This window comes from Stylophora pistillata, chromosome 5, assembly GCF_964205215.1.
Source record: "Stylophora pistillata chromosome 5, jaStyPist1.2, whole genome shotgun sequence".
NCBI classification, from domain to species: domain Eukaryota; kingdom Metazoa; phylum Cnidaria; class Anthozoa; order Scleractinia; family Pocilloporidae; genus Stylophora; species Stylophora pistillata.
Window position 1 is genome coordinate 2,807,776 of NC_142523.1, and position 22,277 is coordinate 2,830,052.

At 40.2% G+C, this 22,277-nt stretch overlaps 1 protein-coding gene across 6 annotated transcripts in view; it reads left to right on the top strand.

Moving 5' to 3' along the window:
* LOC111319963 (hemicentin-2-like) overlaps positions 1-22,125 on the top strand; it is a 95,562-nt gene extending 73,437 nt beyond the window's left edge. For 2 of the 6 annotated variants that reach the window (XM_088761376.1, XM_088761378.1), the window contains 24 exons: positions 297-542; positions 978-1,223; positions 1,593-1,841; positions 2,389-2,634; positions 3,111-3,356; positions 3,809-4,054; positions 4,725-4,970; positions 5,516-5,761; positions 6,344-6,589; positions 7,242-7,484; positions 8,006-8,251; positions 8,988-9,233; positions 9,651-9,911; positions 10,410-10,688; positions 11,063-11,338; positions 11,671-11,976; positions 12,938-13,008; positions 14,093-14,437; positions 14,960-15,179; positions 15,793-16,092; positions 16,708-16,833; positions 17,640-17,825; positions 18,548-18,685; positions 20,447-22,125. In XM_088761376.1, coding sequence (XP_088617502.1) covers positions 297-542; positions 978-1,223; positions 1,593-1,841; positions 2,389-2,634; positions 3,111-3,356; positions 3,809-4,054; positions 4,725-4,970; positions 5,516-5,761; positions 6,344-6,589; positions 7,242-7,484; positions 8,006-8,251; positions 8,988-9,233; positions 9,651-9,911; positions 10,410-10,688; positions 11,063-11,338; positions 11,671-11,976; positions 12,938-13,008; positions 14,093-14,437; positions 14,960-15,179; positions 15,793-16,092; positions 16,708-16,833; positions 17,640-17,825; positions 18,548-18,685; positions 20,447-20,685 — 5,699 coding nt within the window. In that variant the 3' untranslated portion in view covers positions 20,686-22,125. The remainder of the gene's footprint in view (positions 1-296; positions 543-977; positions 1,224-1,592; positions 1,842-2,388; positions 2,635-3,110; positions 3,357-3,808; positions 4,055-4,724; positions 4,971-5,515; positions 5,762-6,343; positions 6,590-7,241; positions 7,485-8,005; positions 8,252-8,987; positions 9,234-9,650; positions 9,912-10,409; positions 10,689-11,062; positions 11,339-11,670; positions 11,977-12,937; positions 13,009-14,092; positions 14,438-14,959; positions 15,180-15,792; positions 16,093-16,707; positions 16,834-17,639; positions 17,826-18,547; positions 18,686-20,446) is intronic. The other 4 variants (XM_088761377.1, XM_088761379.1, XM_088761381.1 and 1 more) reach the window with 4 other exon arrangements.
* The last annotated feature ends 152 nt before the right edge of the window (positions 22,126-22,277 follow it).

The following is a 22,277-nucleotide window of genomic DNA, read 5'->3' on the forward strand; positions in this document are numbered from 1 at the left end:
AAAACTTGACACAAGTACTTCTTAATTAGTGTGTATTGCCAAATTGCCTAAGGGGACCCTACAGTAGACTAGCATTTCATCTGGGGGAGAGGCTGTAGCTTCATTCTGTGGAAACTGGATAAGCTTTAGGGGGGTCTATTAATTGGCCGTGGGCAAAATCATTCTATACTGTAGTTTATATCGAAAATTAAGAGAATGTAAGGTGTCACTAACCTCATTTTCTCGAATGCCCATCACCTTGCTTATGTTGATCTAGATAGCCGGACTCCGCTGAACTTATTTTATGTAATTTCCAGTTGCACCAAGCTTTACAGTAATACCAAGCGATCTGACTGTTCGAGAAGGTAATGAAGTAAGTTTTCATTGCTCTGCCACTGGGAACCCAACTCCGACGATAACGTGGATGAAAGATGGGATGACTGTGGCTAGCGGAAATGTGCTGAGGTTTTCCGTCAAAAGAAATCAGTCTGGGGTATATCACTGTTCGGCAGTGAATGGACTGGGTGTGAATGTCACTGCTAGTGCCTCTCTTGATGTACAGTGTAAGTTTACTTCATAGCCTCCAATTGATAAATTTTCCTAAGGGATAAACATTTCAGTAATGTAGAGCAGTCTTTAAACTAAAAATTTCGCTGGAATTTGAAGCCAAAAAGCGACAAAAATATAGAAACTACGTCTAACGTGATATAGCCTTTGATGTTTAAGCAACCTCTCTTAACTGGCATCTTTGGAAGTGAAAATACGTTACTTGTTTTAACTTTTGAGTTAAACTATTCTTTTATGACTTTCAATTATCATTCGCTGGTCGCTTCGAGTTTTTCGCGTTAAGTTCCGCCTGGCAAAGGACAACACAAACGAAAACAAGATGAGCCTTTGAAGGCCTGAACCCAAAACCATAAACTTAAGATACTGTTGGAATTGAAATATTGTGGAAAGTTGTGATCGACTATTTAATTTATTATTTCTTTCATATTCAGTTGCACCAAGTTTAATCTCAACACCAGCTGACCAGACAGTGATCGAGGGAACCAAAACAACATTCTACTGTAATGCGTCAGGGAACCCATCTCCAAAGATAACTTGGTCAAAAGATGGAAAGACTGTGACTGAAGGAGAAACTCTGAGCTTTGAAGCGAACAGGAATCAATCTGGAGAGTACTGGTGTTCTGCAGAGAACGGATTAAATGTGACTGTCAATGCCAGCGTCCATCTTGATGTCCAATGTAAGTAATCAAGTGATAGATAGTAAGCAGATTTATCGGGGAAGAAACAGCGAGAGTTTGGGAAGGAAAGATTTGCTGTTTCCCTTAACAACTGTCGAGCTTAGCTCATTCCTAGTTTCTCTCTTCTGAAAGTTCCGCGCGTCTCCAGTGATCAGGAGCATAGAACGAGCATGTGATCTGAAACAGTTGGTACTATTTACGATAGCTTTGTTTCGAGGGGGACTGTTCACAGTCTGAAATGGCTGCTGCTTTGTCAGAAACTGTAACAATTCTGAGGGTTGTGATCTGGAGATCCACAAAATTATACACTCCTAATGATTCTTGATTTTTTTTATTTCTAGTGATCATTTCATTTCTTTAATCTTACAGATCCAGTGAGTTTTACATCAACTCCAGAGGATCAAACCATCAAAGAAGGCGATGGAGTCACTTTCAAATGCAGTGCTACTGGAAACCCAACTCCAGAGGTTACATGGATAAAGGATGGGAAGACTGTGGGCTTAGGAGAAACCTTAAGGTTTACATCGGTTGACAGGAATCAGTCAGGAGTATACTTGTGTGCAGTTGTTTATGGACTGAGTGTTAATATCACTACCAGCGTGAAACTTGATGTGCAATGTAAGTCGAGAAATTATGCAGTTCTGTGAAAATGTAACGCATACAGTAGCCGTGGAGTTTGGCGCTTTGCTCTTCCGATATATCGCCCGTATATATATTTCACATAAACGAAACGCTTTACAACGATAATTTAACGAGATACCGACTGGGAGGTTCTTCAGTAGAATTTCGTCGATATATCATAGCAGCGGAATATATGTACGCTGATATTTCCTAGAGCAAGCGACATATCATCACGATACAGCAACCTAGAAAATTATTGAGGCAGGTTTATCCTGTAATGAATGGTGTGTATCTTCGATATCACTTCATAGTGACTGCAAGATACTTCTGATGACTCCCTAACGAGGCATGAAAGTTTTAAAAGGAAGTGTTACTGTGGTCTCCATGGCTTGGCAATTTTTGAGTAGTGTAGTCGAAGAGAATTTACCTAGAGTATTAGGTCCTCAAGATGGTGAACAAAGATGCTTGGAATCATAAAGATTGTTCGTATATATAGTTTATGATATCCACAAGTTTATGATAACTATGATTTGTCTGGTTTCAGTTTCACCAAGTTTAGTCAAAACACCAACGAACAAGACCATATTTGAGGGTGAAACGGCAACATTCCACTGTACGGCCACTGGGAACCCAGTCCCAGAGATAACATGGATAAAAGATGGGAAGACTGTGGGATCAGGAGAAACACTGAGTTTTGAAACAAGAAGGAATCAATCTGGAAAATACTGGTGTTCGGCTGACAATGGCATAGATAAAGCTGCTAACGCAAGTGCTTATCTAAATGTCCACTGTAAGTATGAAGAGAAAAAACTTACTTTAAAACGTGAAAATGAATGATTTTGGGAAAATACTGGTGTTCGGCCGACAATGGTATAGATAAAGCTGCTAACGTAAGTGATTGCCGTAAGGTCCACTGTAACTATGAGAAATGAAACCTTACTTTTAATCGTGAAAATCAATGATTTTGTGAGTAAGGATTGGAATGAGGGGGAAGAACGCTCCCTTACGACCTCGGTCGAGTCATATGCCACCTGTGAATCTAAAATATACTTGTAATTGAATAAACTTTGTTTCGCAAAGGTTTAAGCTTTTGTTACTGCTTATGTTTCTCTGAACGTTCGATCAGTTGCCATGTTGGCCTTTCGCATACGCGTAGACGTATGACAGCTATTTTGATAAACGCAGGATCTTTCCACGTTTTATAGTAGAACATACTAAAGTGCTTTAGTTTCATCGTTAAAAACGTAACGCAATGATCCCTTTCAGATCCTCTGAGCCTCACTACCACACCAAGCGACCAAACTGTGAGGGAAGGTGAAACGGCAGAATTCCATTGTAGTGCCACTGGAAACCCACCTCCAGTTGTGAGTTGGATAAAAGATGGGGAGGCTGTGAGTCAAGGGGACAAACTGAGCTTTGAAACTAGCAAGGATCAATCCGGAAAGTACTGGTGTATGGCAAGGAACGAGTTGGGCTTGACTGTCAACGCCAGTGCTTTGCTCAATGTTCTGTGTAAGTGTTGGAAAAGCATTTTTGAATCTCTGACGACAGAGTACTGGGTACGAGAGATGTATTCAGGTCATATACATGCAGAGTGTCAATGCTTGATGATTATTGAAATTGGTAGACAAACTTTCCAAAAAGGAAGAAAGGAAAGTAAGGACAAATTGAAAAAAAAAAAGGTAAAACAAGTCTGGGTTTTCTTATTTTCCGAGCTGCATAACTCATTTATGAGTCAGCAAAATTTCACAAACATTGCGCCGACGAAGTATACCATACAGTAGACAGTACGCCGAGAAGGAATTCAAGGATCCAATTGCGACTAAGCCGGTACACGTTTCTTGAAAACTTGAGCCTTCTGTGGCTACCAAAGGCTATGGATTTGAGCAAAATACCTTAATATAAAATTGGAGGGAAAAATAGAAAGAATGTATTGAGGTCATCTTTTCTATTTTGATTTACAGTTTCACCAACTGTTGACACTAAGCCGGTCAACAAGACTGTCACTGAGGGTACCATGGCAACCTTCTATTGTAATGCCACAGGAAATCCAACTCCGAAGATTATATGGATGAGGGATGGGGTGACCGTTGCTCAAGGAAACACACTAAGCTTTGAAACAAACAGGACTCAGTCTGGGGAATACTTGTGTTTAGCAAAGAATGGACTGAGTCCTAATGCCAGTGCTAGTGCAAATCTTGATGTACAGTGTAAGTACCTCTACTTAGTGCTAAAGGGACAATGAACTGAGTCCTATTGCCAGTGCTAGTGCAAATCTTGACGTGCTGTGTGAGTAGCGTGTATGCATTAGTAGATGCAAATTTCTCCTCGTTTTCATAAAGATTATCCATAGCACTTTCTCCTGGATGGCGACCGAAATAGGAAACATGAAAAATAAAATCACCCACAAATAAAGAAAGTCCATGCTTCAAATATTGCTTACTGAAAATGTCAGGTATGCCCAGGATTTACTATTAACAGAATTCTGTTTTGTTTACAATTCCACCGAGCCAGACTGATTCGGAAATATCTTTCTTCAGACAAATATGTGAACGAATTTAACAGTAATGAACAGTTTTGAATTAGCAGGGAAAACGTTAGAGCACTGCATCGGTATCGTAGAGGTCATGGGTTCAAATCCCGCATAGGCCTAAATTTTTCACTACTGCTTTAGCAGTGTTCATTACTGCGAAGATCGCTCGCATATTTATTTGTTTCTTCGCAGTTTACATGTATGGTTTTTATATATTTACAGTCATTTTGACTACTTTATGGCTCCTCGTGGTTTATCTCTGTTTCCTTATTGGCTGTCATGATCATTTAAGACTTTTGTTTGCGTCAGTATACCGAAAATCGCACTAACATTATTATACCTTACAGTTCCACCAGAACTTGCTATCAAGCCCGCTGACCAAACTATAACGGAAGGCAACGAAGTCACGTTTCACTGCGCTGCAAACGGTAATCCTGCACCTAAAATAAAATGGGTGAAAGGTGAAGCGACTGTGGCCGTGGGGGGTACACTGACGTTTGAAGCAAATAGGAATCATTCAGGACCATATCTGTGTGTGGTGGAGAATGGTGTGGATGAGGAAGTCAAAGCAAGTGCTAACCTTGATGTGCTGTGTGAGTATCAAACACATGGCAATTATTTACATGAAAGTAGGATTGACAGCGATCAAATCACGCTAAATCATACTTGGAAAAATTACTTTCACCTATATTCGTGCCTCACGAAAAAAAGAAACACGCGCTTGAAACACGGTTCCGGACTGCAACAGAGATCTACGTCAGCTCTTAATGACTTTTTTACCATGAAAATTTGCGACAATCATAAAGGCTGTCTTAAATCTTGTAAATTAATTTGCACGTTAATTTATTTTTCACGTAAATATACCATTTTTGAGACATTATTTCAGGAAAGGGCTTTCGCACCGAATAGGACCAAAGCCAGATCGGGTTACTTAAAAAAATTTCTTTTATTAAGGATATCAAAGGCTATGTTAGCGAATACGTCTAGATAATTTTAGGCGTCAGTCTTTATCTAAAGTTGAGTATTGTAAATTGGTTAACACAAGAGGAATAGTGATAAGTAAAATAGCTTAATCAGTGTTCTGTATTTTTACGTGTCGTGAAATAGAAATGTCTTTTTTTGTTGTTCTTTGTCATAGTTCCACCAAGTTTTGCCTCCAAACCTATTAACAAGACTGTCACTGAGGGTACCATGGCAACCTTCTATTGTAATGCCACAGGAAATCCAACCCCAAAGATTACATGGATAAGGGATGGGGTGACTGTTGCTCAAGGAAACACACTAAGCTTTGAAACAAACAGGACTCAGTCTGGGGAATACTTGTGTTTAGCAAAGAATGGACTGAGTCCTAATGCCATTGCTAGTGCAAATCTTGATGTACAGTGTAAGTACCTTAACTCAGCGCTAAGCGTACGGCTCCCTTCCTGTTCAACAAAGATGCCTATAAAACCTTCCCCAAAATGATGACCGAAATGACAAATTTATTAGCTGAAAAAAAAATCTCATGAAGAGAAAGTACACGGTTAAATTCGTGCAAATTTGAAAATGAGATGTCACTGCAACACTTTTTCAAGAAGGTTTGACGGTTGGAAATTGTGTATCTCTACAGGCGTTAAGGTGATTGGAGGATTGACGTAAGGCACGCACATTTCTGTGCCTAATTTGCAATAATTTTGGTTTGTGTTAGTTTTCCTTTGTAAGTGGTTGCTGTAGAAATCTGGTTGCGGTACTTCCTTCCGTCAAAAAAGATGCAAAACCTAAAATAAATCGCGTCTAGGTAACACGGCTTGTTCAATCGGATTTTTCCTTATGACACCAACGCCCGAGACCTGCTACATGTGTTCGCTAAGAGTTCTCGTAGACCTCTTAAGGTGTTTTCCTTTCTTCCGATTGACAGTAGTATTCCTATAATTTCTGTTATGCAGCATGCGATCGAGAGTCGCACTAACAATATTATTCCCAACAGTTCCACCAGAATTTACAACCAAGCCAGTAGACCAAACCGTAACTGAGGGCAATAGTGTCAGTTTCCATTGCGCCGCAAATGGTAACCCAACACCGAACATAAAATGGGTCAAAGATGAAAATGCTGTGGCATCGGGTGGTATGCTAACGTTTGAAGCGAGGAGGAATGATTCAGGACCATACCTGTGTCTGGCGGAGAACGGTTTGACTGCGGATATCAAAGCAACTGCTAGCCTTGATGTGTTGTGTGAGTTCAAAACATGAGGCAGTTAATTGCATGGAAGTGTGGTGTAAAACGAACAAAACCTGATATTTGCCCCTTAAAAAAAAGAAAAGAAAACTGCCTTTGAGACACGGTTCCGAACTGCATTACAGATGTTATGTAAATTTTTGCGACTTTTAGCATGAAATAACTCGATGATGATTTCTATCAAAAAACATTAAGGAAATAAGTAATTTGTTAGATTAACATCCACCTTTTGCTAACGTTATTAAGCAAGTCAAAAAGAGAGATGATACAACTTTCCTTTACATAGTTCATGAAATATGAGACTTTCTCCTGTTGTTAAAATACGAGGTCGTCATCCTGCACACTGGAGACACTGTTGTGTCTAGACTAACGTTGAAGCCACAAGGAGGGCGGAGCACGCATGGTATTGTTGGTAACAACAACAAAACAAGACTATGATTCAACAGAACATCCTACACTAGATGAATTTCATGTACGCAAAATTTTTTCCCTGCCTTTTTTTCCACAGTTTTATTTGTGTAACTTTTGCGCGATTCAGATTGTTTAAAATTATTTTGCGCGGGAAAAAGGGCACGCGGCCGGCAAAAACTGATCCATTTGCGCATGCTCAATGTTTGACCGATGTGTCATCCTTTTTTTTCTTAACTAGATGGACCAAGTTTTACCACAAGACCAAATGATCAGATTGTTGTTGAGGGTGCTATGGTCACATTCAACTGTTATGCCATTGGTAATCCTGTGCCAGATATTGTATGGGTAAAAGATGGAAAGACTGTGACAGTAGGAAACATACTGAGCTTGAAAACGTCACGAAATCAGTCAGGAAAATATTGGTGCTTGGCCAAGAATGATCTTAAGACTGTTAACGCAAGTGTCAATCTTGAAGTGCAATGTAAGTATGACTTCGTTCGTTATCTCCGGCTACTTTGTGCCGTTTGTTTGAATGGTGATTTGTTGCCTCCAAAACAAGCTTGCCACCATGGGTTTATCGCTGTGATCAAAAGTACAAGTTGGACCCAGATTGAAAGTTTTTCACCCTTTTCTAGCCTCCACTTCTGTTGCATATACACGAATTGTGAATTTTAAAAAAAGGCTCACATGGCAAACTTTCGTTGTGATCTGTACCCCAGACGAGTCGCAGCCAAGTGTCACAGGATGCTTTCTGCGCCACAAAATGAGGATGCAACCATTTTGCTTTTTCAAAGTTATGTCTTCGTGTATCGCTTACATACAGCTTCCCTTTTATTGTCGGGTCCAGTCCACTCTCTTCTTAGTTATTTTGCGCTTGCCATTTTTTTTTCGTCCTAATTTTTCATAGCCTTGGTAGGGAGTTATTACAAAAGAAGCTTCAGTAAAAATTATAGCTAACTGTCCTAGACCACAGAAATTAAACATTGTATATGTATTTTACAGTTTCTCCCAGTTTTACCTCAAAACCAGTTAGCCAAACTGTTAACGAAGGAGATGAAACCACACTCCAATGCAGTGCCACTGGAAACCCGGCACCAACAATAACTTGGTTTAAAGATGGGAGTACTGTTGCTTCTGGGGAGACCTTCAAATTTTCGGCTAACAGAACTCAATCTGGAACATACTGGTGTTCTGCGGAGAATGGATTGGGTGTCGCTGTCAATACAAGTGCCTCGCTTGATGTCCAATGTATGTATTTTTTTTTTTTGGAAGAAATTGTCTGTAGATACAAAGAAGCTTAAATTGCGGTCTTCTGGGCTGAAAACATTATTTCGTTTGAGTGTCAAAAACTGATAGTAACTTAATCAGTCATGTTTTTCGCGGTCGAGGCCGGCTATCATTTACCTTGACCCTTAAACTCCCAGCAGTGATTAACCTGTAACTTCTCCCTATAATATCAATACATGATCCAGCAAACAGGTAATGAGAATACTCAAACTTATCAGGTAGAAGTTGATGTCTTGATCTAACGCCAAATTCTCGTAACTGATTAACAAAGAAATGTGTTGCAGCCAGAGGGGAGAATTAACAATCAGGTCTTGGGATTTTTATCGTCTTTTCTGATTACTTTGGTTTTTAGTTTACGAAAGTCGACCGAAAAGTCCGAGAAAAGTGTTCTAAGTAAAACCTAAACAAAGTTTTTTTAACAAAAAGATTATCGCTGAGTTCTTCTTGACCAAATGAAACATTCGAGCCTAATTTTCCAAAATTATCATAGTGTGGCTTAGTTTTTTCGAACATACATATTTTGACTGAGCCTTAAATCAGAACCGAAGCGTTTGGCGTTTATATTGTCAAGAAAGTATAAGAGCTTGGAGTCCAACGACATTCACAGTATATATCCTGGTCATACATTCATCTGAAGGAGTCATACAGCGGATAACATTTTTTGTTTCTTTTTGCGGTATACCTTTTTTTTTTCTAGTCCCACCAAGTTGTGCGGTAACCCCAAAGTCTCACTCTGTCATTGAGGGCCACGTCGCGTCATTCCGTTGCAGTGCCACAGGGAACCCAACTCCAAATCTCACATGGTATAAAGATGGGGTGGTTGTGGCTTCAGGAGACATTCTGAGATTTACAGCGAGCAGAAATCAATCTGGACAGTACTGGTGTTCAGCGGAAAACATTTTTAACGCGACTGCCAAAGCTAGTGGCAATCTCGAAGTACACTGTAAGAGCGGAATTGTTTTTGTTTTTGTTTTTGTTTTTGTTTTTGTTTTTGTTTTTGTTTTTGTTTTTTTTTTTTCAAAAAAACTGTACCCAAGGTCTTGAGTGCGGCCTCGTACTGACGACCAAAGGCACACTTTTTTCCCAGACGGACCGACCTAGACCGGTAAATAACGTATTCATTATTTTCTACTGTTTTGATTTTTCCTCTTTGCCGTGAATGGTGCGGGAAAAACTCCGGACGGTGTTCCGTATTGTAAAAAACTGAACCAGTTATGAGATTAGCGTGTGATTAGCCAAACAGGTTTGCGTATTTTAAGATTCCCGCCCTTGAGATGCTCTTGGAAAAAAACAGCTTTTTTAATAACTTTTGTTCATATATAATAAGCGTTCTGCTAACCTTGTGCTCGCTTTATTGCAGTCAAACCAGAAAAAACCCGTCTATCAGTGACTCCAGCCGTCACCGAGCCTGTCAAATTTGGCAGCTCGGTAAAGTTCACCTGTACAGCGGAATCACGTCCAACTGTGGAGGTGTACAAATTTTACCGCGACCAATTGCAGCTTGGAAGCAGCATTAGTGGTATTTATGAAGTTCAGCTACAAAGGAGCGGTCGGTATACCTGTGTACCCATCAACAGGGCAGGAAATGGAACAGAATTTTCAATATATATTAAAGTGGATGGTATGATGTTTGATTAACTGTAGTTTAAAAGCTAATACACCCTCAACACCTGCGGTAAACTCCACTCGCAGATAAGCCGTACCTTGAGTTTTCCATCTCAAATTTTGAAAAAAAAAACTTTTCGAAAAAGAATAATCGAAAGAAATCACATGTGGAGTCTTGAGAAAGCTGCTATATTTTGGTTGCTTTATCAAACGTGCACGCGAGCAAAGTCACTCACAATGAAATAGGAGGATACTTTCAGTCCTTATCCATAATTTTAGCTGTAACAGTATGGACATCGTATCTACCGAATAAGACTTATGTTTCATCTTTCTCTGCTATTGGTTAACCAGTATTTCTTTCACTCCTGAATGATTTTCCTAATGACCTCTTTGATCAAATTGGCAGGCTTAGGTAACTCTAAAGTTATGCAACCCGGCTGCCCTGGCACACATTACACACACACGCACGCACGCACGCACGCAAAAATAAGTAATTTTTAATTACACTTTTCAGCTCGGAAGCCATATTTCCCCGAGGAAGTCCCTCCAGTGTACCTGTTCAAAGACAGCCAGGCTCGGTTACCTTGCAAGCCCGAGGGTGAGCCGCAACCAACAGTGAAATGGTTTAAGGACGGTGTAGCGATTAGTGATAAACAGAACGCAAGCTACAGACTTGAATCAGATGGTACCCTGATCATAGACAAAGTGAAAAATGGCGATGCTGGGAAATACACTTGTATGGCTGAAAACTTCCTGGGGAAGGCAAATGTAACAGCTCTGGGAATTTTGCTAGGTAAGTAAATCTACTCAACCTATGTAAATGGTGTGATCATCTTTCCTTCATTGATATCTTTATCTTGCAGTCTAACTTTATGGTTGTCATTCGTTCTGCTAAATGCATATATCCTTCGTGAGTCTATTACGAACTCACGTCATGCACAGCCCTCCGTCAGATTAAAGGTTTGGTTGGTTGAGACGTTGCAGCGGTATCGTATGCTCCATCATCGTCCAATCCAGAACTTTTTAACTCTTTTTGAAGTTTTATTTTTACAAACACCAACCAAGTTGTGTTCCTAGCTGCGACGATCTTTATGATGTCAGAAAGTGGTGTTTCTCAACTGGCTCATAGATATCTTGACTATTTTTTTTTTTCGTGCTCTGTGATAGAGAGGACGAAGATATTTGAGAGACCACCACAAACCCAGACGGTCAGTCAGGGTACAAATGTGGAATTAAAATGCTATGCGACCGCGGATCCCACCTTGGAGCTGAGGTACATCTGGAAAAAAGACGGCATTGAAGTCGTCAACAGCTCAAAGCCAGAAAATGTGTTAAGGATCTCTAACATCACGGTTGACGAGGCCGGCGTTTACACGTGTGTAGCATACACTCCAGAACCCAAAAGATCAGAAGACAGCGTGTCCGCCATTGTTTCCATCAGAGGTACTTTGAATCACCGAATTTATTGTCTTTGATGATTTGGAAATAAGCTGTGGTCAGGACACATTAATCTCCCACCTAAGAATGTGGATAGCTAATGACGAACTGTAAGGGAAATTTTACGAACCTCGAGGGGGCCCCCTCGAGGGAGGTTGGAAGATTGTGTCTCTGAACATCCTAGTACAGCAGCAAGTCCCACAACTTAAAATTTTTCTCTTTTCTTCCTTTTAAAGGTAGCAATGGTTAGAAAATTAGGGATAAAATTGATACGGCGTTGTACCTATTTAGTATTGAGTCGATAATTTATCAAATAACTTTTCCTTCTTTTTTCACAGGTGTTCCACCTCCTCCAAAAAATCTCAAAATAACAGACTGCGATGACAGGACAACCATCCTTTCATGGACTCCTGTGGCCTCCAACAACGCCCCAATCACTCATTACCTGATTTATCAAGAATCGAATCACGAACCAACCGTCTTCAAACTCGTAGATAGTGTCACTAGTCCTAACGTTTCGTCTTTTTCTCTGAGCCTTCCTGGTTGGGCCAGTCTGCGTTTCCGTGTTAGGGCAGTGAATGACAATGGACCGGGCCGCCCTAGTCTGTCAACTGCGAAAGGGGCTTGTGACACACCCTCCGTAGGTATGTTAGAAGGGAACGTAAGGCGGGTTTTTTTTTAACAGAATAATTTGGTTTTATCAAATGCATTGATAATGTAAACTGATCACCGAAGAGAATTAATTAAGCAGAGGTGAAACCCAGCCGATAAAAAATTGTGTTCAGTTGTGTTTAGAATATCGCTCTGACGAAGGGCTAACGCTTTTAGCGCTAGCCCTTCATCAGTTAGAAGAGAGGAGTTGTGGAGTGTGTTAGTTTTATCAATTGAGTTTATAATATAAATTCGTCACAGTAGAGTTACTTAAGCTGAGGTGAAACCCAACCGATTAAAAAATTTTCTTCAAATGTATTAAGAATATCGCTCTGACGAAGGGCTAATGCTTTTAGCGCAAGTCCTTCGTCAGTTAGAATAGAGGAATTGTGGAGTGTGTTTGGTTTATATACAATACGATAGAGCTACATTTTTGGTGGGAAAATGGTGACGCGAAAAGACAAGAATAAATTAGTTGAATGAAAAACGTTGGTTGATACCATAGGGATTAAGAGTACCGCTTTTAAACATAAATTTTTGTTGTGGTTTCCCAAACTGCGGAAAGAGTCAGTAACGTCGGAGTCGATGATAATTTAACCAGTGGAATAGAGAGCAGAGTATTGATACTGCTTACAACTTCGTCGCTTGTGATCTAGTGGAAACTAGATGTTTGGGATCGTAAGCCATCGGATGGCCTGAAAACCGACATTTGTACTGGTGATATTTACCTTTTTGCTCGCGACTCAGACATTCTAGTTTTCCGTATTTGATTAACTGAATTATAATTAAACTGACCTGTTCCGTCCTGGTTGCATCATTAAGAGCAACCTTCATTTCATTGATCCATTTCACAAGAAAATTCTCATTACAAAATACTTTGTTCTGTTCTTCTGCTTTTCATTTGAGGGGTTAATCCTAACAAATAATTTAATTGGTTTTATTCTGAATAAACAGACCCAGAGATATACCCAACTAATTTGAGAGGAGTACCTGGAAAAGCGAATGAGCTCTTCATTTACTGGGACGTAAGTAAAACAATGCGACACAATATTCTGACCTTTTGAAGGTGTGTTTACGATGTCATCGACACAATTTTTTTTTTTTGGTTTGGGTCCGTTATTCACTTTCAGTCATACGGGTGTTTCCAACGTTTGGTAAGTTAGTCAGCTGCTTGATCACTGAACCAGTCTGTCAGTTAGTCAGTAAGTCAATCAGTCAGCTAATCAGTAAGTCAGTCTGTCAATAAGTAAGTCAGTCAGTCAGTCAGTCAGTCAGTTATTCAGTCAGTCAATACGTTAGTCAGTCAGTCAGTTAGCTTGTCAGTCAGTCATTCAGTCAGTTATTCAGTCAGTCAATCAGTCAGTCAGTACGTTAGTCAGTAAGTAAGTCAGTCGGTCGGTCAGTCAATCAGTCAGTCAGTACGTTAGTCAGTAAGTAAGTCAGTCGGTCGGCCAGTCAATCAGTCAGTCAGTAAGTCAGTCAGTAGGTCAGTCAGTCAGTCAATCAGGTAGTCAGTATGTTAGTCAGTCAGTCAATCAGTCAGTCAGTTAATCAGCTAGTTAGCTAGTCAATCATTCAGTTAGCTAGTCAGTCAGTTATTCAGTCAGACAGTCAGTTATTCAGTCAGACAGTCAGTTATTCAGTCAGACAGTCAGTTATTCAGTCAGACAGTCAGTTATTCAGTCAGACAGTCAGTTATTCAGTCAGACAGTCAGTTATTCAGTCAGACAGTCAGTTATTCAGTCAGACAGTCAGTTATTCAGTCAGTCAGTCAGACAGTCAGTTATTCAGTCAGACAGTCAGTTATTCAGTCAGACAGTCAATCATTCAGTCAGACAGTCAATTATTCAGTCAGTCAGTCAGTCAGACAGTTATTCAGTCAGTCAGTCAAACAGACAGTCAGTTATTCAGTCAGTCAGTCAGTCAGACAGTCAAATATTCAGTCAGTCAGACAGTCAGTTATTCAGTCAGTCAGTTAGTCAGAGAGTCGATCACTGAGTCCGCCCGTCATTCAGTCAATCAGTCAGTTAGGAGTCAGTCATTGGGTCACACTCATTCAGCCAATCAACCCATTTACAAATTTAGCTCATTCCTGTTTCTTACCCTTAGCCTGTACCAAAAGACCAGTGGAACGCCGAGGGTTTTTACTACACCCTAAAGTACAGAAGAGTCAATGGACGGATCTCTGAATGGATAGATGAAAAAATTGCTGACCCTGGCGTAAATATGTTTGAATTGTCTAATCCTGGTTACTATCAACAATGGGAATTCACGATAGGCGCAGGTAACCACGAGGGACTTGGACCCGCCAGCCCGATGGAAAGCGCGTATTCCGGTCAAGACGCCCCAGTTGTAAAACCAGAAAGTTCTAAAGTCGGAAAGGTGTCTAACGATGGAGTAACCTTGAGCTGGGAACCTGTCATTGTAAAGAGAGGAAGTGTCGACGGATACAGGGTAAGTGATGCTTCATTAACACTTTGACTGTTAAGAGTGACCAGCATCTAACTTCTCCTTACAATATCATCTCTGGATCAAACATTGAGGTCGCAAGAATAGTGCAAATCATCACCTACAAAAGAAACTCTTGATTGTTAAACAAATTCTCTCCGTCTGCACCTTAGGAAATGTACAGAGAACGGTATGGAGAATATGCATACTGATGTTAGTGTGTAAAGGGTTCACAGCCAACTCTCGCTCCAGTGCACTCCTTCGGATGTCGTCCGTATTAGCGAGATTCCCCACAAGCTGGTTGCAGCGGATGAAAAGTTCAACTTTTAAATCGAAGTCGCTTCCCATTAAAACTACTTTATGGACTCTTCTTAATTCCTAGGGTCGACCAAAATTAGATGTGTCAAACTTGAGTGAATCATCGATCTTTTCATTTGCGTAAAGTATGGAATTAGGCTTTGCACATCCGAGTGTAAAGTTCGATAAATCAACTGGGCCTCAATAATTTTTTTCACTTCCAATTTTTAGATTTATTACTGGGGTGAAAGTCTCGCAGTCAGCTCAAGGAGAAAAAGACGAGCCATTCCTAGTACTGCCGAAAAATTCGAGGTCATAGGGGGGAGTAAAACAGAGGCTACAATTTCTGGACTGAAACCATACACAGCTTACAGTGCTGCCGTGAAAGCCTTCAACTCCGGCGGCGAAGGACCAGCGAGTCCCATAATTTCCTTTGAAACTTCAGAGGGTGGTAAGAGAACGTTGAATGTCTCGAAGCATTTGTCGGTTCAGTGTTGAACGTGATCCTCCATTGCTTTGGTTTTGCTTATAATGCGCCTCGTGAATGATACCATCGTCCTCTTTTACGACTATCGCCTCGCAAGAGTTCATATAATACTTAAAACAAAATTTTTTTAAAATTGTCGCAGCGATATCTTCTCGTGTCTATGGAGGAGCAGGTGATTTCTCAATCCCTCCAATTATCACCGAAATAATTATTTAGGAGTGCATTCTTCGTCGCAAGCTCGTGAATATGGGCGAAGAAGTGCTGTAGTTAAAGCGAGCCCCGCGCGAGCCCCCGTGGGCAGGGTAAGGCAAATCCTATGTCTTTTTTTTTTTTTTTTTTTAGTAACTTGAGTGGGATTTTGTGCATTGAATTGCCTTTTTGCCGGTCTCCGCGTGAGAAAAATTATTTGATGAAATCTTTTATCTACCAATCTTGCTCAATAAAGATGGCTCGATATCTGCCTCGTGCTCTTCTGAAAAAGGAGAATTTGGGCCATATACGGCCAAGGTGAATTCAGTTTGTCTTATACTCATTTTATGTACACCTTTGTGATTCTAATTACTTTTGTCCTCGTCAGAACCTGGTCCGCCTTCAGACGTATTCATTGATGCTTTCGGCGAGTTCCTTCTGATCACGTGGACACCGCCCCAGGAACCTAATGGAATTATCATCGGATACCAAGTGGGGTGGGCCGAGTATGACGGCCTCTCATCTGAAATTGTTGTTCTTGCTATGGAACCAGTAGAAGCTACCGTGCGTAAAATATTGTTGAAAGATAAAAAATTTGAGACAAGCTATGTGGTGGAAGTGCAAGCAAGAACTAGCAAGGGATGGGGCCCTGGTTTAAGGAGGACTACGACAACTATAAAGAAATCAGGTGGGAAAACTTAGCAATGATAAACAAACGAAAATGAAATGAAACGAAGTATGAAGCTTTGTGGCATCTCACCATAACTTTCCGACTCTGACGTTCAAAACCAAGCTGGCGTGTTTTATCTGTGTGGCCGGAAATACTTTATTAGATTAATTCAATAATTAAATAAAGAACAAGTTAATTATCGAGATCGATGTGATGATATTCTGTCAATATATTTGTTTGTTTAGCTGTTGATTGGTTGGTATGTTAGGTTGGTACGTTTGTTTGGTTAGTTTGTTTGGTTTGTGTGTTTGGTTTGTTTGTTTGGTTTGTTTGTTTGGTTTGTTTGTTTGGTTTGTTTGTTTTCGATGGACCAAGAAAAGACTTAACTCAGAAAAGTTATCGAAATTGACTTATCACAGCCAACTAAGTATTGCAGCCAACATAGCAAAGGCAAAACCGATCTATCATTTTTCATTCGATTGACAAACAACGCCACAGCTTGACTTAACATGGCTTTTGCTCAAGTTTTCGAAAGTCACTGACTGTCGCCAAAAGAAACCTTTTGTAAAACCACTCTCATCTGGACGATTAAAGTACATGATAGACTTAAACTTTGTCTCTCTATGTTTTCAGCCCCTGCCAAACCGCTGAAGCCCACCGTTAAACAGATACTAGGGAAGAACTCGTTTAATGTAACCTACAACTTTGCTGTCGGAGGAGGATGGACAAACGAGTTCAAAGTTTTGTACAGAAAACAAGGTAAACGAAATGCACCTCTCTAATATAGTTTTATACCTTTGTACCTTTTGCCTCTCAGCTAAAAATGATGGCGCAGTGATAACTCTGATCGAACTTGTCAACCCTCCACATGCTCCTTCGCACTACCTCTTTCAACAATCTTATGAGAATTTTGGGTTCTTTTTGATAGCGTTTTTTACTTCTTTAATTTTTCAATTTTTGAGACTCGTTTTAAGTGGTTGATGAGCACGGTCCATGTTATCCCTGATCGGGGGTTGGACAAAATCCAGTAAGACGCTTCTACTGTGCAGTGGTTGTTTGGAGTGTTGTAAAAAATCTTTCATAACCTCTCAGCCAGTGATTAAAGGAAAAAGAAATAGATGTTGAAGTTGGAAAAAATATTTTCCTAGAAAATTTCCCAGTTCCCCTTTCCTTCCCCACCTCCGCCCCCCTCACTCTACACACACCTCCACCCTCAAAAATGTGATTTTCCCTACCTAAGGAGTAGTTAAATCACAACCTTTCCCCGGCACAAGCCTTCGTTCCCAGTGTCCCCTCCGGAGGACCTTGGTAACGGGTTTGTTCTTTGTATGCAAGTTCAAGTATACTTACACCACGTCATTGGGCCATGTGACAAGGTATTTTGACCTTTTCAATTCAGTACCTCGTGGGACTGCTTTCAAGCCTTAACAAATCGTCAATTTGTTTTTCTACAGGATCTCAAATCTGGAATCGCAATTTTGAAATGTAGACCTTAAATGTGCTTGAAAACTAATTCCGTCTCGAATTTATCTGAAGGTACTGTAACTGTCTGCTTTCCTTTTTAGCAGCAGAAGGGGAGGAATATCTGGAGACATCCTGGGTAGATCATTTCCCAAGGAGGTGGACTGAGATCGATGATCTGTCACCAGACACGTATGAATTCAAGACTGTGGCTAGAAACAACGTCGGAATGAGCGAAGAGAGTGACGCCACGATTGCAAGCCTCATTGACGAAGGAAAAGTAGACATTGGTGAGAATTTATGATTTCCTTTTAGGGCGTTTCTCTCTCTCTGCTAAGAAAACCGTTACCGAACTTGCGTGACACGCAATTAGCTTGCGCGCTTTAAAATTTCGTAAGCAAGTTACGCGTACGATTATCGCATGCGCGTGTTTTAGTTTTTCAGTTTTTGAGCCGCAGTTTTCGAGGTTGTCGGTGTTTTTCTGAGTTTATCGTGTTACCGTTTCACTGTTTTTCGTTCGAATAAACTGGGCCTGCTTTTTAAAGAGATTTCCGGGTCCGGTTCCGAACGCTCCCTCTCTCTATTTCTTAAGATCTTAGCGGTGATTCTCCTTACTGTCTATCATAAATTTATCCCCATGTTATTTATGAGAATCTCATCACCCGTCTTCTTGTCAGTGTGTGGGTACCGTGAGGAGAAACCACATCTTGATCACTCTTGCGAGTGAAGGATTATGGCTGTGCTCATTTCTCTTCTTTGACTTTCTATTGGATACTCGTGAAGTTGGTTTGTTTTTAAAGAAGTGAAAAAAAAAAATGGTAAATTGCTTCAACCTCTCTCCACACTTTACTCGTCTCTGATGACGACAACCGCTAAAGTTTTCCAAGTGTCAGTGACCACCACTGACAGCAGTCCTTCTCGGGAATACAGTCACCCGGACGATCAGACCTCCTAATCAAATGTTACATTTGAGTTCAACTCTTAACCTGTTTAACTTCTCTCTCAATTGCAGTTAAGAAGGAAGATTCATCCACCTATAGCTCCGATTGGTTCATCACGGTCATTATTATCGCAGCTGTGGTCGTTCTTCTCCTTATAATCGTCTTTGTGGTCAAACAATGCCGGAAGAGGCGTAGCGAAGATTTGGATGGTAAGGTTTTACTTTAGAAGCCCCTGAACTTGTCTTACAACATTCACAAGGGCTGGAAATGGGAATTAATGTCCTAATTATTGTCATCTTCCCTCAAAGTTTTTTTTTTGTAGTGCGAAGTATTTAAAACATTTTGGAAGTCTAGAAATCTAGACATTTGACCAAATCAGTAGACTTACAATGATGCTTTTCGTTTTTAACTCAGTTAAGAATTTCAGCCCAGAACTTTTCTCATTTTCCGTTACAATTACTCGCACTGGCAAGTTGTTTTACAGTCAAACTAAGTGAAGCGTACCCCTCAAAATTACATTAATGAATTGATCATTTGGATATTAAACCCGCCAGTCGTTTCAAGAATGCAATAATGAATTGATTATTTGATTGTTGAACCCGCTAGCCGTTTCACGAATGCAATAATGGATTGATGATTTGAATATTGAACCCGTAGCCATATCCGTTTTGAAAAGGCGCGGATCGTTGTTCAAGTTAGAAGTCCATTTCTGAAGTCCATTAAGATTGTTCTATTTGACGAGGAATCCTGCGAAAACAGTCGATCGCAAATATTTACGCAATAAAAAAAGTCTTGCGATGGCTTCGCCCGTAAACTATTTTTTCGACCATGAATGCACCCAAGAATTGCTACAAGCTCGTCAAGATGTAAATAGGCGAAAAAAGCTCTCGATAACATTTCATTTACAACATTTACAAGAATTTCTACACAACACTCGAACTCACCTTTCCCGCCATGTCTGACGCCTTGTTGAAGAGTTTCCGATCCATCATCACGTGTTCGCATAATCCAATCAGAAATGGACTTCTGATTTGAACAATGATCCGCGCCTTTTCAAAACGAGTACGGCTATCGGGTTCAATATTCAAATAATCAACCATTATTGCATTCTTGAAACGGTTAGCGGGTTCCATGTTCAAATAATCATTTCGTTATTGCGCTCCTGAAACGATTAGCGTGTTCAATATTCAAATAATCAAATCATTAATGTAATCTTGAGGGGTACGCTTCACTTAGTTTGACTGTAAAGCGCTTAACTCCTCAACTAGATTAACTTCGCAGTAGCATTGCGCTTTGCAAGTAACCAATTCCATTGCCTTCCATCATCTGGGATTTCTTGACAATCTGGTAACGACTGAGAAAAAGTAATGTGAGATATAATTTCATTGAAGTGGCGATGTGTCTAGCACCCACTTGTGCTACTTGAGGACACCGTGAGGACAAAAAGAACAGATTAATTTTATCGCAAATTCTCAAGAAAGCCCAGTCGATGGAAGGCAATCGAATTGGTCACTTACAAAGCCCAAGGCCAATGCGAAGTAAATCCAGTTGAGTGGTGCAGTGAAGGAGTTTAGCGCTTTGAAACAATCATTCACGCTGTCTTGACGTCACAAATAGATTTCTTGTTGCCGTGGGTCTGTTCAGAGACGGAACACAGATAGCGTCAAGTATGGTAAGAACACTGAAAAAAATGACAGACGAGGCGCAACCGAGTGTGTCACCGTGTCCTTAACACATTTTACGTCATCTGTAATTAATCTATTACTGTACAGACCCAAGGCTACATAAAATCTGTTTGTGAAAATAGTAAAATGTCGGTAATTATGACGTCATCCGTGTCTGTCCTCCATGGTAATTAAGAACCAATCAAAATGCTTGTATCATTAAGCCTGTCATACAAATCCAGATATAAAATAACAAAAGCTAAGCTAGAGATGATCCTTTCTTATGTATGTTTTTGTTATTGACAGCGTCAGATAAAGAAAATGAAGCCAATAAAGAAAATCCGAAGCCCATCGACTTCAAACCGCGCGAAGACTGGAGAACAAGACTTGAACGCGTGGACGAGGCTGACAGTGAAAGCCATGACAGCTTAGATGAATATGGCGGAGGTGGGGCCTATTTTTCAGAAGATGGCTCCTTTGTTGGCGAATTTGAGGCAAAGAAAAGCGATTCTGCACATGAAGAAGTTCAAGATCCAGCTGTGTAACACTGAAAAGGTTTATATTTCCCTCTATGGAGTTTAGAGTGTTTACATGCAAAGTAACTTAAATATTCCATTTGCAACCGTTTTGCATCGTTGCAAGTACAGAAATTTGAAGTGCAGTGTTGGAAGTGATAAGATATTTCATTAGTTTTGCTTCACAACGCTGGCTGAGGGGTGAAGGAAAATGATGCTAGCCTCTCAACCCATCAGAATCGAAAAAACAACGCAACAACTACAAACTGCTTTTCAAAATTTGATTTTTTTTCACAATTAAGTTTACTAACGAAATTTGGAAAGGTGTTTAGTCGCTTGAACGTGTCCTTGTGCTGAGAAAATCAAACCTGTTAGCCCTCGGAGAGTCGACAACTTTGTGAAGTTTTCTAATCTTACTTCTTTGGGCTTCAACTTCTCCAACGAAAACTGCAGGCTCGGTTGTTTGTTTGAGGGGAGGTTACCAATGTTACAAAGTTATCACTTACTGCCTGTTATAGTTGAGTAGAATGACACTATTGTCGGGAAAGTGGTGTCGCCAAAATCGGTCGGTTTGATTTCTTCTTTCTTTCTTCCTATTTTCACCGAACGAAAGAAGTAGATTTGGCAGGCTCAAGTCGGCTTCAACTTTCGTGTACGCGGGAACAAAATGGGCACGCGCGAATAAGAATTTTTTTTGTCATCTCAGCCAATCAGGTACAAGACTTAACCAAATGTTGTTGCACGCGCAAATTTTCCCGCGCTTTTTCTTTATGACCTCTTGCTTTCCGATTGGTTCGACTTACTTTTCTGCGTCGTGTAATTAGCTAAAAATATTAACTAGTGAAGCATTTAGCCTCACGGTTTACAACTTGTAGGAAATACAAACGCACAGTGAAGGGACAGAACTGCCCCGCATTTCGATGTAGGAGTTAGCTATTTAATTTCCTCGTGTTTTAGGACATTAAGTATAAGAAATTGTTGCAGTAAATAGTTTGATTACGATTTTTGAACAATTTTAGTTTAGTCCTATTTTGCCAAGTTAAGTACATTTCTTGTAAAGGTTTTATGTGGAAAAGAATGATTTAATATCGCCATACGGTAACGAATAGTGATAGATATAGGCTGTAGTTTCCGTTGTTACGGTTTTGTGCTTCCAGCATAAAAATTTGCTGTCCGTCATACACCGCTTTTTTTATTTTCGCTTAGTGAAGATTTTCCGAGATCTGAGTGGTTAGGGTTTAGAATGTCCGCTTTTGATTATTATTAATTACTGGCATTTAGATATAGATTTTTAAATCTATTTGAGGTAGATGGAATTGTTTTTTTAGCCTTATATGGTGACTCGCTAAGTTAGTCGCAAGTGTACCTGCTATTAGTGCTTTATGTAATTTAATAAATGAACAGATTTATTTGGTTGATTTTTCATAAATAAAATATACCTCGACACTTAGTCAATAAAGATCTATTAGATATCCCGTCTAAGTTTGATTTTCCCAACGTGACAAAGTAGTTCCTATAATTACAATATTTTACCAATACGTTGCCTTGCAGACGGGTGACGATAAGAGACTACCTCATCAGCAGCGGAAAGCTGAAATTCTCCTTGTTAGTTTAAAGAAAAT